The sequence below is a fragment of the Artemia franciscana genome, chromosome 3 (genome assembly GCF_032884065.1).
Source record: "Artemia franciscana chromosome 3, ASM3288406v1, whole genome shotgun sequence".
Classification (NCBI taxonomy): Eukaryota; Metazoa; Arthropoda; class Branchiopoda; order Anostraca; family Artemiidae; genus Artemia; species Artemia franciscana.
In genome coordinates, this window is record NC_088865.1 from 43,723,643 (window position 1) to 43,742,584 (window position 18,942).

Consider the following 18,942-nt stretch of genomic DNA (forward strand, 5'->3'; position numbering starts at 1 on the left):
CTGCATTGTCTCTAATCTGGAATTCTTTCGCTGTCTCAACGTCAAACAAACAATGTTCTCGAACATAAAACTCCAGTAAGTCTAGTGGCTCAGTCAACGCCAACGGATTGTTTGACCTTGTTCAGCTAGCCGAAGACTGTGTGGCATACAGAAGACATTTCCACGCCCTTACGAAGAGAAAGGCGAACTTGAATGTCGGACAGGACTGAAATAAATACTGTCTGTAAAAATCTACCTAATCATCTTATTCTTTCCTTTATTATAGTACTAAAAAGCAGATTCAAGTCTTTTTAATCCATTGGCGGTAAATATATAACAGAGACGCATGGATGGAAAACAATCAAAGATAAGCTAAAACATATTCCTTCCTGGACAGTAATACTTGAAAAATGCGTAAAAGAATCAAGCGGTTGACGCCACGCACTCTTTATGGTAACGCTTAACTCTTACTTAATTGAAACGCAAATGGCCCTACTACACTGAACTTAATTTTTTCAAACAATATAATTTACATCTTTTCAAATTCCATAAAGTCAAGAAACGTCAATAATAATCTTAATAATAATCATCCTTATAATGGTCTATACACCTTATGAATAATATAAATAATCTCAATGATCTTTTCTTTTGGCTACCAAAGTTGAAAAGGTTAATTTTTTACAACTAAAGCCTGACCTTTACTTCACAAAAAAAAAATCAGTTTTTCTTATCAAAATAATAGAATCCTTGGGGTCAGCCTTGTGACAAAGTTAGATTATTTCAACTGTTACAATAAGACAGTATAAACGCTCTAAAAAGACTGTATTTCAAATAATAAATAGCTAATATCCAGCACTTTTCTGTAAAAGTTGTGCAAACCTCTTTGTGATTAAAATTGTATGATCTAGGAAGCGTTCAGTACAGTTAGCTATACATGTCTCCGTCCGGCTGTCCAAACTTGATTTGGGTTTATCCATGCACATATCCCAGCATATATCAGTAACCTTGTGGATCTGTAAAGAAAATATACGGTGTCAATTTCTTTAAGTATATGCCAATGAGCAGTTTAGGGTAAAGTTGAAAGAGTAGATTCTGATGCTAGTGTAAAAAACCGCCAACGTCATCTAGCGTTTGGCGAATTAGTTTTATCCTAAACTGCTGTATAGTTGTACTTTTGGGTACTTACTTTTAAGTTTTGACGTTAGAAATTTTAATGTTGATTTTGACTGGACCTAAAGTGCTGCATAATTATACTTTTGAGTACACTTCAACTAATCAAATGATTTAGAAGTCATAGTATTGCTTGTAGTTTTCAAACTAATAATAAGTGGTCGACCAGCATTTAAATTGTCAATGGTTTTTCATACTAGAATTCATACATTTTATGTTACAGAGTAAAAGGTTCCCCAGAAACGATTAAGGCATTTTCTGATGATGGTGATGATTGTGAGTTTATCAATAATTGTGTTCCGGCAACTAACAAACGTTTTGTTCATCATCATTGTAAAGTAAAGTAAGTAAGACAGCATTAGACCATTAAGGTCCAAACCGGCGGTGCTGATCTCCGTTTCACGGCCCTTCAGCCAGGAAGTGCAATGGAGGGTTGGGGCCAACCATCCTGTGCTTTCACACACCCTTCCTGCTTACCTTCCCCAGATTTCCCCAGGTACCCACTTAGAGCTGGGTCGACTCTGGCTGAGCTTACAGAGTCACGCCACTGACCCCCGTCCCAAACTAAATAATTGGTCACAACTGGGATTGAACCCGTGCCCCTTGGACACCGAATTCCCACGCCAGCGCACCAACCACTCAGCCAGGACGGCCTTGTAATTGGACAGCACATCAGCATTGTCGATAAATTGAGTAGTTATTGAAACTGTTGTGTATAAAGCTTGTTTGTCAAATTTTCAAAGCGGGATATTGCAGGAGGAATTAGTTTTTGTCCATACATTTTTAGAAAAGAAAAACAGTCGTGTCACCATAAAGGTTATTATATTTTTTAATAGCTTGTTCTGTTGCCTAAAGGAAGACAAAAGAAAGTAATTTTTTTAATATCAACGCCTTTCCCCTCCGAAGGGCACCAAATAAATTTATTAATTTTAATTTGCATAGTTCAATTAGTTTAATTAATTTGCATTGAATTGATAATTTTTGGAGTAAAATCCATTAGAAATGCAACGAACCCAATAGAAAATGATAAAACATTGTCCAACTGACTGAAAATATTGTCATTTTCCCAAAAGTAATAAAAGTTCATGTTCTTGCAAAAAAGATTGCGAAACCTGTTCTCACGATTTATTGATCAACATTGTTGATAAAAAAACGTGTTCGCTAGAAAAGGCCTTTAGTCTTAGCATGAAAGAGTAAAACTGCCGAAAATAATACGGCCTCCGACCTGAATATATATATATATATATACATTTTAGTGATGAGAAAGCCCATTTTATTAGATCATTTGTTTCAAATTGATTTTCTATCATTACCAAGAGCTAGCTTTCAAAACCCAAGGAAACAATTCGTGGGTGTGATGTGCTTGTATAGTCCACCCCTGTAGGTTCCAAGAACAATCTACAAAGCATGTAGATTCATAATAAAGAAAATGTGTAAGATAAAAATTATGACACTAAGTCCCATTGCATGAAATACTTAAAATAAGAATAAAATTTAATGATGAAAGAAAAATTCTGATCACTTACAGGTCAACTTCTACAGCTTCAAGGATATACATCTACAGTCCCAAGTCAGTAAAATCAGTTATTATTAAGTCAAAATAAAAAATTTAACATTAAAAAAGAAAAGAAAAAAAATCAGCAGCGAATTTTTTACCAGACTCATGCGTCTTCTAAAAAAAAGCAATTTTGACTAGTATAGTGAGTTGATACACGTTAAAATTTGTATTACTCATAGAATCAATCAAATCCCATTAGAGAAAATCCTTTAAAAACGTCACAAGACTTCAACACATATTAAGAAAGATTGACAAAATTATGACCCCCTTTTGACCCCAAATTTATTTATTATGACCCTAAAATACTATTAAATATTATTATTGTTAAATAATATTAAATATTATGACCCCAAAATTTAGACTGTTAAAAACATGTCAAGAGGGGAGATAGGTATCATCCCAAACCTCTGGCAATAGCTAGAAAGATAGTTCAAGAAAGAGAAGATAAGTCATCACTAAATCCAACCTGTGCTTGAAACTGGGCTCTTTGTTGTTCAATCATAAGGGTACGTTGTAAATCTGCATCAACTCCACTGCTGCCAGCTGATCCTAATCCTGAAGCCATGGGACTTGAGCTTGTGAAGTCTATTGGATTTTCTCCAACACTAAAACTACTCAGGTCTGACTCGGGTGAGCTTGAGCCAGAGCTTGTATCAGATGAGCCACCAAAGCCAAACATTTTTTATTGAAAGGTGAATCCTAGGGATAAAATAATGTTACGTACAATCTGTATATTTATCAAACTCCACTTATCTCTTTCTGGAAAAGAATAAAATGGAATAAAATCCAGTAAAGCTTCAGAACATTTTCCCAAATACACCATCTTTGTGGTTTTAACCTTTCACCTAGACAAAACCCCTGACACCCATTAAGATACAAACCTGTGTGCATGTATGGTATGTCCTGTCCATGCCATTAGTACAAAGACTATTCCCCAAGAGTACAGATCAATAGCAATTGAATATTTTGGATCCACTACAATTCAGCCCAATGATGATACATCTCCACTGCTACTGAACCCAACTTCATTTAACTCGACTCAAATCTAATGAACCCCAACATAACTTGAAACCCAGTCAGCTCAACCCTGTGTAACCCACGCTCGACTTAAATAAAGCTTAATTAACTCACTAATACAACTGAATAATTGTTTTTTGCAAGTGATAGAAGCGTGACTCAAATGAGGCTGTCATTAGTTAATTATTGTGTGAGCAGGTCTTATTTTAAGGGTCTTAAGAATACAAGCCCCAAGCAGATAAGAGATAAAACTTTTGGTGCATCTTTCGACCCCAGGGGAAATCATCTCCTACTGACAAACTAGTTTTAGGTAGATCTTATCCATAAAACATGAGTTGACTGCAATATCAAATATAAAGCAATATTAATGTGAGTTGAATGCTGTAATTTCCACGCGGCTAAGCGGAATGGGGCTAACTGCTCAGAATTGTGTTGAACAAAGTTGAGCTCATCAAGGTTGACTTCAATTGGAGTTGCATGGGTTTGAGTCAAATGGGATGGAGTTGAACTAAATCGTTGAATTAAATAGGGATGGGTTTAATGCAGCTGAGCTCTATTGTGTTGAGTTGAGTGGGGATTTCAGCTCCCCATTGAACGGTTCAGGGCTGAATTGAAAGGAAATTGAGTTAAATAAAAGTATTGAGTCTAATAAGGTTGAGTAACACTGTCACCATTTGAATTTTTTTTTAAATGGCAGGAATTCTTGTTGGATTTCTCCAGGAATCCATTTTGTGGAAGGGGAGTATAATGGATTTTGCAATGGAATATTAGTTGTTTGTATATAATTTTTAAAAGATCAGCTAGATCAATCTGTTTCTGTCTAATCAGTTAATTTGCTACCTTAATGAACTGAACCCCCCTCCCCACTTCATATATATATCACCATTTAAGTTATCATATTTTTTGACACAGCATTATAACTACTATAAGTCAAATACTTCTGTTTCTAAAAGCTAACAGACAACTATCAGCAAACACTGTTAGTAGACAACAGAGCAGTGAAAAAAGCATAAGAAAAAAAAATTTATCTCAATATGGTCCAACCCTGGAGAAATTCTTTTATATAGGCTGCTTGTCAATCTGTAACAGTCAACTTAGTTTCATGAATCTATTTACATTAGTACTTTTCTTCTTTTTAGATTAATTAAAAAAGATTTTCCAAAAAAAAGAAGTTTTTCAAGGAAAAGTTAAGGCTATATTAAACTTGAGATGAGAAGAAATAAAAACCTATAATAATTCAGACTCAAAACGACCAGAAATTATTATTAAAGAACAAATGAACCCCAAAACAAACAGAAATTAAATAAACAATCAAAGCAAACAAACATACAACAGGTCCTAATATAAATGAATAAATAAAACTTAAAACAAACTAAACTTAAACTGAATATGTAAATCAAGCTCCTTCCCTAAATGTCAAGTCCAAAACCTACAACAATTGATATCATTATATATAAAATATTCATTTTGATTTTATTAGTTGTTTCCAAAAAAAGACTTTTCAGTCACATACAGCTTTCACTACAAACAAAAGTTTGGCTACTGCCCCCTTTGCTAACTGTAAATATCTAAAGCCTACTGCATAATTAACGCTTTGCTGAAAATGAATTACATTACAAATATTTGATTTTGTACTTTTTACAGCATTGAAAATAAAGATAAAAATTACAGTGAAATAAAATATTAAACTGATAAGCTTTCAGCACTCAATATCATTATATATCAAACATTAAGTCTAATTTCATTAGTTCTCTCCAAGACTGTTCAATACACATATAGTTTCCAGTATAGTGCCAGTGACACAGTAGGCTTTTACAGTTACAGAAGGGGACAGTAGCCAAACTCTTGCTTGCAGTGATTTTTGTTTGTTTTAAGCTGGATTTGCATATTCAGTTTAAGTTTTACTCCTTTTAGTTTTATTTATTCAATTATATTTGTCCCTGTTGTATAATTATTTGCTATGATTGTTTATTTAATTTCTGTTCATTTTGTTTATTTTATTTCTTTTTTATTTATTTGTGAATAGTAATTTCTGGTCACTTTGGGTTTGAATTGTTATAGATTTTTATTTCTGCTGATCTTAAATTTAATATGGCCTTTAATTTTCATTGAACAACTTCTTTTTCAGAAACTTTTTCTGAATTAATTTGTTTGTTTTTGATAGCCAAAGTTTCAAGTTTTTCAACATTCCCCATTTCAATCTTTTTTTCAACATCAAAGTAACAAAGTAAATAAAGCATCGAAGTAAACAAAGTATCAAAACAATAATAAGCCACTTGCACAACTTACAGCCCTTTCCCTGGAAGCAGGCTATGTTTCAATCCTGGAAGCATAGTTATTTGGCCTTTGGACTATTTTGATCAAAATAGATATCCCAAAATTTTGACTGAATGCATTTAGGGAAAAGGGGGTGGGAAGGGGCATGGTTGTACTTTGATCATGCATGGAGAGGGACATGGTTACTCTTAAAAAAAGAACTAGAAATTTCAATTTCCAATTCCAATTTTGGAGCCCCCTCTGAAAATAATACAACCACCCCTTCCACAAAAACCCAACATGTTAACACAGGACAGATTCCATTACTTACAGCCCTAGCCCTAGGACTGCTGGGGGTTTCACCAAACCTGGACCCCTAGTTATTTGACCCTAGACTAGTTTGAACAAAATAGCAAGGATGGACAGTTGCCCTCTAATCACTTTTGAATCTGAAAATGGGTAATAGAACTTCCAATCAAATGAGCCCCCTCCAAAGTTTATACAACTACTGCTTCCATATGAAGTTTCTCTGGGAAAAAAGTATAGATAAATAACAAAACATTGAAGCTATGTAAGATTTATTTATTCATCTATATTTGCACCAGTTATCTTTATGTTTACTATGACTGTCAATTTAAATTTCTGTTCTTTTTGGGTTTCATTCATCTTTTAATAGTAATTTGGGGTTGTTTTGAGTGTGAACTATAATAGGAATTAATTTATGCTGGTCCTGATTTTAATATGGCTCTTTACTTTTCTTGGAGGTTTGGACAATGAATATTTTTAAACTTTTTCATATCTTAGACTTATGAATTAAAATATATACAATCATAAGTATTAGTTATTTATTGAATTGTTGAGTTGAATTATCATAAGAACTTATTTCTGCTTGTCTTAAGTTTAATATGGCTCTTTACTTTTCTTTGACAAGCTTTTTTGGGGGGGAAGTTTTTTTTATCAATTTCTGTCTGCTTTTGATTGCCTATATTTTTACTGGTTAATAGTAAAAAAAAAATCACCAATGCAACAGCACAAATACAGAAACAAATACACATCACAAAACTGAACACAAAAAATATAAGCTATATTGGTTAAACAAGATTTTCAATTCCATTTAGTTTTTAGGAAGTACAAATGACACTTGAGCCCTTGGGGGTTTAAAGGGCAGGGGAGTTACCAAACTTATTTATAGCACAGTACAGATTGTAGGGATGCAATTTTCATGGCAACAACTGTTATGCTTGGAAAGACTGTTGCATGGAGAATCAAATGGTATAACTCATATGTTATTAGTCCTGGGGCTTTATCTGGCCCCCTTAGGAAGAAGGGTTGTTGATGCTCATTGAATCAAGATTCAATAGGTATTTTTCTTTTGCTATTAGACCTATAGTGTTTATTTTAGAAAATAAATCTTACACCAGTATTACTAATCAAAGCTAATCAAAGTTCACAGTCTTCTAGAGGGAGAAGGAGTGGAGGTAGGTACTTCAAAATACCTTCCCAAGATACACATGACATACTTTAATTGGCCAATGTTCCTCTTACCTGAACAATTGTTTAGGGTCATGAAACTATTGTTAATAGATGCATTTTGACTTTTTGAACATCTTTTCTCTCTTGCAAAACTACTGCAAACTCACCATTATGGAATTATTCCAGCCCAAATATTCTTGTATTTACACATAGGCCTATAGAATTGTAATCATTTCTGTTTTCATTGATTGAATATTTGAAATTGTGGATCTGTAATAGTTTAGAAACAAATTTGGGCTATATATTTGCACATTAGGGGGGTGAGGGTAAAGCAGAGCATATATTAAATACATAAACTAACCATTGCTGTATTTAATATATGCTATTCTTTACCCCCCCCCCCCTAATATGCAAATATATAATAACTCCATAATGGTGAGTTTGTAGTAGTTTTGCAAGAGAGAAAAGATGTTCCAAAAGTCAAAATGCATCAATTAACAATAATTTCATGACCAAAAACAACTGTTCAGGTAATAGGAACATTTACCATTTAATCTGTAGAACCATCCTTGAAAGAATCATTTTCCTAACCTAACCCCTTTCCAAAATAGCAAAAAGTCTCTAAACTAGTATTTTAACCAAATTAGGGTAAAATTCTAGTTAATTGACTTCTTGCTATCTCAGAAAGTGTTTATGTAAGGAAAATGAAACTTTCAGGGATGAATCTACAGACTAAAGTATGTCCTGGGAAAGTATTTTGAAGTAACTACCTCTACTCCTTCTCCCTCTAGAGGGCTCTGACCTTTCATGACCTTTAAAAATATGTGTCTTATAAAAGTGAAACACTGCAAAACAGATCTTCTGCTTAATTGAAGTACAACAAAATTGTTTTCAGCTTCACAACTTTGCTCAATTCCATTTTATAAGGTTTTAAAGATATACAAATACATTTCCTAAATTTTGAAAAAAAAACGTTGTTATAGGTCAAAATTCTACTCAAATAACGGAAATTGCATTTTCAGACCTAAGGGCAGAGAAAAAGCAATTAGTAACTGAAAATTAAGGTAAAATGTTGTTTTGTCAAAATTTCAATAGATATAGACCTGTCATGTAGGCAAATTTCAGGGCCCAGTAGAGGGAGAAGGAGTGGAGGTAGTTGCTTCAAAATACCTTCCCGGGACATACTTTAGTCTGTAGATTCATCCCTGAAAATTTCATTTCCCTTACATAAACACTTTCTGAGATAGCAAAAAGTCTCTAAACTAGGATTTTACCCAAATTAATATTAGGTAGGGGCTATATTGTCAGAAAAACAACCATGATAGCCCAGGCAGACTGGGCTATTGAAAAGAGCATAAATAAGGAACCTAATGGTACTACAATTATCAACATGTTTACTTCAGAAGAGCTGCAGCTCTACAGGGTAGCCTTAAAATCTGTTTAGAAGATTCAGATTATGTCAATCTCTTGTAACTATTCTATTTTCTAATATGGTATGATTTATTACCGATTTTCGAAAACACGTTAAATGCTATTCAAATTTTCTTTACTTTCTAAAGGCAAATGAATATTGTTCTAAAGATGGCAGTTCTGGATTTTACTATAGCTGCGTCGGCATTGGCCGTTTTGGGAAAACTGGACGTAAAAGTTATCGTCGGTAGATCTTCATGCCTTTTATTTTCTTCTTTTGTCTGCTTTTGTTGGGCCAAGTTAAAACAACAAGAAGGTTTACAGCCCTAAAATATTTATTTTAGCCCACGAATTTAAACTTGTTTGTGAGGTTTTATATTAGTTTTAATATTAAGCCCATTGAAATATATCCAATGAAAAATAAGCAGTTTTTTTTTAAAGCAAATGAATTTAGATTGATCAATTTTATTTTAGAAGCCTTGTATTTTTTTAAAATTAATTTGGAAAATTTTTTTTCACAAAAAAAGTTTTCAAAGAAAAGTAAAGAGCTCCATTGAGCCAAAAACGAGCAGAATAAAGTCAAATAATTCTCCCAAGCGTTAAACTACCACACTCACTAGCAATAAATAGATGTTAGTTTGTTCTGTTGTGATTTAGTTCAACATCTGCCAAAATATTCCCTAAGACCTTTACCTTAATACCCTTAGCTTGCAAAGTACCAATAGTTTTAGCAGCATTAGTAGCAGTATGTGCATAGCGCTTTTAGCTTCTTTAACATCCCCTTCAATACATGCTGAAAGTTTCAGCTTAATACCATCAACCGTTCCAGAAGCATTTCTAATGCGTCCGCTTGACAACCTGAGTGAGCATAGTGTGTTTCGAACTAGTTCTATACATTTTCTATATAGCCCAAAATGTTCACCTTAATATCCTCAGTTTAATAGCAGTATTAGTAGTAGCAGTAGAATTAATTGTAGTAACCTAAGCTTTAGTGGCAGTAGTAGTAATAGAAGTAGTAATAATAGTAACAGTAATAGTAGTATGAATAGAAGCAGTAGCAAAAGCATGCAAATATTTTCTTGTGATTAGTTCAACATCCCTCACAACAAGCTCTGTCAGTTTCAGCTTCACACACCAAACTGTTCCTACGATATTGCTGTTACACCCTTTTGACAACCCACATACAGACGGCATGCTGTAAGTCAGTTCTCCTTCCCTCCCCCCCCTCAAATTTTTTTGAAAGTTTCACCTTCACACCCTTAGGCATAGTTGTAATAGTAGTAACAGTAATAATATTGATATTACTAGTAATAGGATTGAATAAAGGTAGTACTACTAGTTGCAGAAGCATTAACATATTATCTTTTCGTCAGTAGAACCTCCCTCCCATCAATTCCTAGAAGTTTCAAATTCATACAATTAGCCATTGCTAAGACATTGCTGACATGTCCTTATGATAACCTGTATGTTCATATACTTCTTGAAATTTTGATGTCAATGCTCTTAGCCCTAAAAGTAGACAAGTAGTTGCAACAGAAGTAGTAGTAGAATTAGTAGTAGCAGTAGTATATTAGTAAATGTAGCAGTAAGTGTGAACATATTCCCTTTCAATGAAAAGATCTTTCGCTTTAAACATTCTCTTAAAGTTCCAACTTAATACCCAAATCAATTCTTGAGAAAGGCTTTTTTGACAATGTGGATGCACGTGGCGTCTTATGATTTAGTTAAAGTTTCCCCTCAATATTGTAAACGGAGTATGGTTTTAGTAGTGGTGCTGGTTGTAGTAGTATTGGTAGCGAGCAAATATTGCCTTTTTGATCATCTCCCTTATCATTTCATGAATTTTCCAAATTAATATACTCAGTTATTCATGAGTTAAACCCTTTTGGCAATCTGTATACACATAACATGCTCAACAATTCCCTCAATATTCTCTGAAAGGGTCGCCTGAATGGCCCTCGTCTTCTTGAAATTTCAATTCAAACATGTATTCCTTTCTCATTAACATATACTATGTGTAAACAATGAACGAATTGCCTAATTGCCTAGCTTACAGCCCCTGGCCTGAGGACTCTTGGGAGGTATATGTTTGAGGTTGACATCCCTAAAGACATAATTACTGGATCTTTCAACAATGCTGACAAAATAGCTCTTTTAAAATTTCGATCGGATGTGTAAAAAAGGGGAATGATAGGCTTGGGGGGGCTGATTGCCCTCCTTTCACTTTTGACTCTTAAATAGGCACTAAAACTTCCAACATCCAATCAAATGAGCTCCTTCCAACCCAAAGTTTATACCACCATCCGTTCCATAAAAAGCTTATATACCCCGGGGCATAACTTACAACCCTTGCCCATGGCCCGGGGGATTGTTTCCGCCCTAAAAATATTGTTATATAATTTTTGGACTCTTGGTAACAAAATGGCTATCTAACAATAATTAAATGCGTTTCGGGAAAAGAGGATGTCAGGGAGGGGGGAGGATATTTCGGAGGGGAAGAGAAGATGTATCAGGATACGACATGGGAAGAGAAGACATATCATACGATATGTGTGTGTGGGGGGGGGTCGTCCCCTGATCACTTTCACTATTAAAAAGGGCACTATAACATCTGATTTCAATACCAATGAGCTCCATCCGGTGTTTATACGACCACTCTTTCCACAAAAGCCTTATATGCCCTCGGGGTATAACTTAAAATCCTTCTGCTAAGGGTTATGGAGGGGAGAAGGCTGTCATCCTCGAAGACATTGTTTCCAGACCTCTAAACTGCGCTAAACAAAATGGCTATCTCAAAATTTTGATTAAATGCGTTATGGAAATTCATGGGTGTGGGGGGGAGCTTGTTGCCCTCCAATCACTTTTGACTATTAAAAAGGGCACTAGCTGTTTCAATATTCAGCCAAATGAGCCTTTTCCGAAGTTTTTCCCACAACAAGTGGCCATCTCAAAATTTCTATCAAAGAAATTTTGGGAAAATACGAGGTATTGGGGGGTATCAGCACTCCAATTACTTTGAACCTTAACAAGAGCAGTAAAACTTCTGATTACCAATCCAATGAGCCACCTCCAGAGTTTATGATTGCCTGTTTCTACATTTTCTATAAAACTTTATATACCCCAAGGGCATAACTTACAATCCTTGCCCTGAGAGCTGTGGGGGGGGGGGCTATCATGCTCAATGACATAGTTTCTGGATCTCAAAATGCCTATCTCAAAAATTTGATTGGATGTGTTTGTGGAAATGATGAGCGTGGGAAGGGGGTTAGTTGCCCTCCAATCACTTTCAACTATTCAAAAGGGCACTAGCCCATTCAATTTCCAATCAAATGAGCCTTTTCTGAAGTTTTTAAGACAACTCCTTCAATACGAAGTCCCCTGGTCTAAGAAAAACCAGGCCGAAAATATACAATAAATAAATAATAAATTGTGCCCACATCGCTATTTACTGAAATAGCGCTATTGCGCTGCCTATGATAATTTCACTTCGGCACACCAATACCTTAGAATTAGGGCGTTTAATGAGGCAGGTGACACCACTCTTATTTTTATTGACAATATGACATCTGTTTGTTTTAAATTTACGCCTACTATTCATTCTGTCAAAACGTGACAACAATATATCTGACTTGACTTAGCATTTTAGCTGTATTGGGGCTTCTTGTTTTCTGAAAATTTGATGACTATGGTGGCAATATTTTAGCCGATCCGGCATTTGTCGGATTAGTTGACGGATGCTTTAGATCTGGAAGTCATCAATGCATCTCTTGCAACATCGGCCTTGGGGGGTGCACATTCTCTACTCGTTCTTTGAAGGTAGTTTTTGGTAGCCCATTGGCTGACAATTGTTGAGTGTGATCAAGCCTAGGAATTGTTGAACTTTCATCCGGTCCACGATTGTATGGTAGCAGTAAAAGATTTTACTCTGGTTTTCTTTTGATACTTGGTCTGCTTAGGGATCCTTCTTATGCGATGGAAGCATTTGATTTCAACTGCAGGGATTCTTTGTTCATCAACCGTTTGTCCAGGTTACCCTTGATTATAAAGCAATCAGGATATTTAGAGAGCTAAATACTCGTACCTTAGAGATACTGGCAATGCCGTGCTTTTCCAAATTGGTTTTAGACCTTTCAAGCTAAAACTGGTCAAGCCAAGTCTTTGCCTGATCTATTTTGAGTGAACATCGTTAAGAATTTGGTCTACCTACACTACGCAGTTCGACAAAGGACTCGACGTTTTCAAATGGTTCTCTAATGATTATTTACTGAACAGCTTCTGATGAAGGGGCTCGAGATACCCCCACGACCTTGGTTCTAATTGTGCTTATGATCCAAAAGGCTTCAATTGCTGACACTAGCTCATCAGTGTCTGCACAACAAACAAATACAAATTTAGAAACAATAGGGAAAATGTCCAAGGGCCGTCTTCAGCACAATACGAGAATGAGAGAGAAAATATGCATATATAAATAAACTTACATTAAAATGTGAGAATTAAAACTAATAATGTTTTTTTTTAAACTTTATAAAGAAAAACTTTAAAAAAAAACAGCCATAGCATCCTCACTTCAACGAAATTCAACCAGGACTGACAAAAAGAATCAAAATTTTCAAGTGTCTACTTGAAGAAGATGTTCTAGGTTGTTAAATTTCACAATATTGTCTGCATATACCAGTTTGTCAATTAGTTTCACGCCAACCACTTTGTTTTATAGTTTTGATAAGCAATAGTGTAGCGTTAAGGAGAAAGTGAAACAGGTTTAGAGATAAGATACAAACCTTTAAAACGCCTGCTGATGTGAAATCATTTCTATCTGTCAGTTTAAGGGGCCTCTTGACTTGAATACTGAACTTCGAATGCATGTCCCGAATCAGAAATATCACATTTTATTGGACTTTCATCTGTCAATTTCCGTATTCTCTAGTGTAACAGGATATGACAGAATCCCTCTCTCCAAATCATAATAAAAGCATGTTTGAAATCAATAAAGAGTAATAACAGCTTTTTTTGTACATTCGATGTATTTCTTCATCATTTGCCGGGTTGAAAAAATATGATGTATGACGGAGCAGTGTTTTCGAAAACCGATCTGATGTTCCTCTATGATATGATGTGTGACAGACTTTAGTCGGTCTATGAGGATTTTTGTGAGAGTTTTTCCGGATAAATTGCCAGGCTTTTTGGTCTGTAGTAGTTACAGTTTTCCCCTTCTTTTTAAAAGAGGTACGAAATTGCCTTTCGCTCAAGACCTGAGAAGCCCTTCCTTTCCCAAACATTAATCTTGGCCTGGGGTAGATATCTATCAATTTTATGGACCTGATTTAAGCAGTTTTAAGTGGATACAATCCGGGCTAGGGTTTTGCTCATCTTAAGGGACTTTATGGCTGAGAATACTTCATATCCTAGTGAATAGGTCTTGGGTCTTGTTATTTATCTTGGTAGTGGAAAAGACTATAGAATGCTTAGGTGGAGCCCAGCTTTCACAGAAACGTTCTTTCCACCATTCTTTCCTTTCTCTTGAGTTTTTGATGGGAAGTCGTATTTACCCAACAGTATGGGATTGGCTGAGGGGTTCGTTTTCAATAGTTTACGGATTTTTTTTTTTTTACAATGAAGTGACTGTCTCCATTATGGGACTACCTTTATAAATTTTTCACATTCACGATACATGTAGTTGACGGATTGCCTCAGAACCATTATAGACGTGAACTGAACTGAAATGTATATACAATTGGTATTGAAATTTATAAATCCCATCCTTATCTCCGTAAGTCGATTTTTTTTATTATTCTTTGTTGTTGTTTTTTTACATTTCTTTCTTTCTTTTCCTCTGTGTTCCGTGAGAGATATCTAATTGTAGTTTCTTTTTTTATTGTCTATATTATTAAGTGAGACATAACGAGTTGCCTTTTGTCTCCTTTTGTAGCGTTTTTATCTAGCGTTATGTATAGCGAATTTAGTGCATAAAGTCAAATTATTCACAACGCACTTAAAGGGTATAGGACCTTGTGTGATCTTTCTTGAAATTTGGGCTGTAACCAACACCTGATACGATCTAGCTCGGAATACCAAGCATGGTAAAAACTATGGTGAAAATTAGAAATAATTGTGCAAATTTAGAATACATTCTATTCCTTGTTTTAGGATGCTTTTATTAGAATTTCAGTCTGATAAACCTCAAAAATCCGAATTCGAACTATGATAGAAATTTGAAGTCATCTACAATTTTCAATAGCGTGAGGTAGTGGAGGGGACTTAGCGTGTTAATAGTTAAAGGCTTTCTGACTTGTTGTATGTTTGCTTTTAAAGTTGTAAAAACCATTAGTAAAAATTGCTCACCTTAATGTTTATAAATAACTTTTAGTCTTGGCTACAAGATACAAACTGTTTCAACTTTCACTACTCTGTTTTTCTTTAGATTTCTTTTTTTGTTTCTTTTTTCTTCTATTTTTTTTCTTTTTGTATTTTTAAAATAATAACCAATATGTAAAATATCAGGGTAGTAGTCTAAAAAATGGGCTTACAATACGATTTCCAAAATGAAATTCTTATTACTTGTGCTACCTTGATTTTGTGTAAACTGTACTGAAATAACCCTGAGTTTTTACTCTAACATTTGGTATGGAAAGCCTATTCCCGATTTCGTGAAGGATGACTTCAATCAAGATTTTTTTTTTTTTAACAACGAATAAATTAAGGTGCAGAAACCTGCACAATTCAATCTACCGACAAAATTGAGCACACCGTCTGGCCCAAACCCCTGATCTTAAGATTCTGAGTCTGATAAGATTCTGAGCCTAAGCTAGTCGAGCTTAGTTAAGACGTTTTTAAATAAATTTTAAACTATTCCTTTGGAAATGCTCGCTTGTGAAGAGAGAAAATACCACATCTCCTTTAATCGGATGATTTCTACCTCGGTGCTTAGAATCGTCCATTATCTGTTTTTCTCCACAAATTCAATCTTTACCTAAAAAGTCAAACTCTTACTTTCTCTAAAAAATAAATAAAATAAAAAAAAAAACAAGAAAAATCTCAAGCATACAACCCCGAGATAGATAGTCTGTTGCTCTACATGTTGGGCTGCTAAGCCTGCACCCTGGGCTTACTAGTCAGCTTTATGCCTATAGCGTGTGCATTGACGTTTGGAAATAAGTGGGTTTTCCAGACGTGTTTTCTGAGAGAGCAACACACATTCACCAATTACGTCAAGGAATAGCCGTGAACTCTGTCGGATAACAGGGATAATAAAGAAATAAACGTATCGTAGATTCTTATGAGAGGATTAGAATAAAATTATTCCTTCTGTACAAAATTTTAATTTGCCTTGTTCCCTCTCCAAACAAAAGTGTTTCCGAAAGTTTCAGTTCAATCCCCAGGCTGTAAGACAAAACACGCTAGTATAAAAAAATCTTTAACTTTGGAAATTTTCATTTACAAAGAGAAAAGACCCACTCCCCACCCCTCTGTTTGAATTCGTTATCCAGCTTCGTGCGTAAAATGCTCTGATATTGATCTTCCTTCGCAGGTACGTTTTTTTCTTAAAAAAGAATTTTCTTGATAATTTACTTTCTACCAACTTTCTACCAAACTCAGCACAACGTTAGGCTCAAATTCCTTATCTTAAGATTCTGAGTCTGACGCTGCACCAGCTGAGCAAATCGAGCTTGTTGGTTGCTTTTACAACTTTGATGTAGCAATATATAGAAATAAACAAGTCTCCTATAAATAGGTTTTTTTCTGGAGTTCAAGACACATTAATTATATAGTGAGGCAACATTTTACCAAAATGTTTATAGATGGCGTAACATGTCTGACCACCAAAAATAGACCCATCGACATCGTTTAACACAGTTACTTGTTATCTATTATATCTTAAGTCAAATTTTTATTTTTGACATTTAAGTTCTCATTTGACTTGATTTAGTTTTTTAGAGACAAGAAAACTATAGAAGTAAACTTGCATTTTGGAATTAGTTGAAGAGAAAAGAACTGGAGTATTACGACGAATAGAAGACAATTTTAAGAATCGAGATACTTGCGAGTGCATTGTCTGACTACAGCCAATACTACAGTTTTCCACGCACATAGACAGTTTTGCTTATTGATTAATTTCGAAATTTAGCAAAAAAGACATTGAAAGAATGTCAACTACTCTTTGAAGAGCCTACAATAATATCCGTATGAGCCTCGCTAAATTTTTTATCGATAAACCCAAAATGAAAAAACATTTTCCTAGTTTCAAATTTTTAAGCGTCCAGACCTAATCTAGCTTAATTTGTTCTTTCTGAGCATGAAAGTTGAAAGGGAAACGCTTGTTTTGGGCTTAAATACAGTATATCTTCCTACACTATATACGTATTTTGCAACTCATTTTGCGATAAGTCATAATTACAGGGCTTTAAGGAGGGGCCAAAGGTTTAAGGAGTTAAAAATGGGTCTTTTTACGGAAAAAAGGACCTTCCCAACACCGAAGAAAGGACCAATAATGGCCTGATCCAGCTATCATTTATCGCGCAAATGGAATCAACGTTATGATCAGTATTCAAACCAATATCTCATAAATCTGAAACCAGGACGGTCGGCAATGTAGTGTCATCGTCTTCTGGAAAGACATGGGTAATATCAAGATGATCCGACCCCTTGACTTTCCATATGGATCTTCTCGGGTTTATCTTTTTCTTCATGTTCAACTATGAAGGTACAAATATAAAAAAAAAAAATACACAAGTAGCTACTTCGATTAATTACCAGAAAATCATCTTAAGAAAGCAACTTTTCAAAATCATTTATTTCTTGTTTTCTGCTGTTTTGTCAGGTTTAGCTTCCTTTGGACCTTCATAAGTGCAGTTATCTGCAACTGCCTTTATTTCTGCATAAAGTATCGAAGTATTCTTCACAGCTGCTGATTCCTTTTTCTGTTAGGTGTGCAACAGAAGTGAGCCATCCAGCATTGTTTGGGCGACCTGAATTTTAATCAGTTTTCTCAGTGTCCATTTTAGGCCGATTTCTCACTTCTTGAAATATGCTGTCAGCAGCTTGCTCCTTGTACCCAGTGGCTTTTTTTCCTGTAGTAAATTTTCAAAAATCTTTATTCTTTACTTGCTGGAAAAAAGTTCTGCTAGCATTTACTTTTTCTTCAAGCTTCCATCAGAGGCGCCATTTGGACCAAATCTTGGGGTGGGCATGAACTCCATCTTGGGCCCCCCGACTCACTTCGTGTCACGTAATCGTCTAGAAAATGGGCATTTAACAGAAATCGAGAATTTTATTATGTATCTTACATACTTTCAAAGTTTACAATAATTAATAGCAAATAGCGTAATTACCCCAAGGGTCGTCAAGTAATTACGCTCTTTGGTTAATAGGCGTGCAGTAATTTCAAATCAATTGGACAGAATGGATTACGTTGGACATAATGGATTATTATGGCCGGCAAAGGGCCCTTTGTGGTGGAAGCTTGGGCCCCCCTGGAAAATCTGGGGTGGGCAATTGCCCACCCCTGACACCCCCAAATGGCGCCTCTGGCTTCCATTGTTCTTCTTCACTCTTTTTTTCCTGCTTCCTCTGATTCTCTCGATAACTTTCGTCAATTGGAACGACTTTCTTGTTTCACAGTCGTTGTTTTGATTGACGATGGGTAGAGTATTTTATTACTGAAGAAAGTAACCTACCCATGTCCTTCTTGCTTTGATACCATTTGCAAAAAAGTTCAAGTATAAGACATGAATTCAAAACCTCACAGATTTTAGTCTAGGCCCAGAGCAAGGCCATGAGCCATTTCATAAGCATGCCAATCTAATACTAAGTGTATGGGGATGAAAAATGGAAACATAAAGATCTAGTCGGTTTAGCTTGGGCTCTCCGATGAGGAATTTTCGAACATGGCGATACAAGTGATGTACTTTTTGATATGAGGTCATTTTTGAGAGGACAAGGCGTGTTTTTTTTTTTTTTTTATTTTGAAATAAAAATTTCGGGACTACAACTTAATAATGAGTTTAAAGTGAATAACAGTACCACTCCTGGATTTCTTTTGATTAAGTACTTTTTAGCATTAATTTCTTTAAAACCATTTCTCT

General features: G+C 35.0%; 1 protein-coding gene across 1 annotated transcript; it reads right to left on the reverse strand.

Moving 5' to 3' along the window:
* Window positions 1–275: 275 nt before the first annotated feature.
* LOC136025299 (mitochondrial import inner membrane translocase subunit Tim8 B-like) lies at window positions 276–9,074 on the reverse strand. Its single transcript, XM_065701192.1, has 3 exons — window positions 8,961–9,074; window positions 3,174–3,406; window positions 276–992 (listed from the first exon to the last, which is right to left on the reverse strand). Exons 2-3 carry the CDS (start codon window positions 3,384–3,386, stop codon window positions 822–824), a joined length of 384 nt encoding a protein of 127 aa, XP_065557264.1. The 5' UTR covers window positions 3,387–3,406; window positions 8,961–9,074; the 3' UTR covers window positions 276–821.
* Window positions 9,075–18,942: the final 9,868 nt, after the last annotated feature.

What these genes read in the sequence shown, in the direction of transcription:
- LOC136025299 (XM_065701192.1), bottom strand. Translation starts at nt 3,386, where the DNA reads ATGTTTGGCTTTGGTGGCTCATCTGATACAAGCTCTGGCTCAAGCTCA. An exon ending in GAGCCCAGTTTCAAGCACAG is followed by an intron (nt 993 to 3,173) that starts GTTGGATTTAGT and finishes TTTTCTTTACAG; the next exon opens with ATCCACAAGGTTACTGATAT.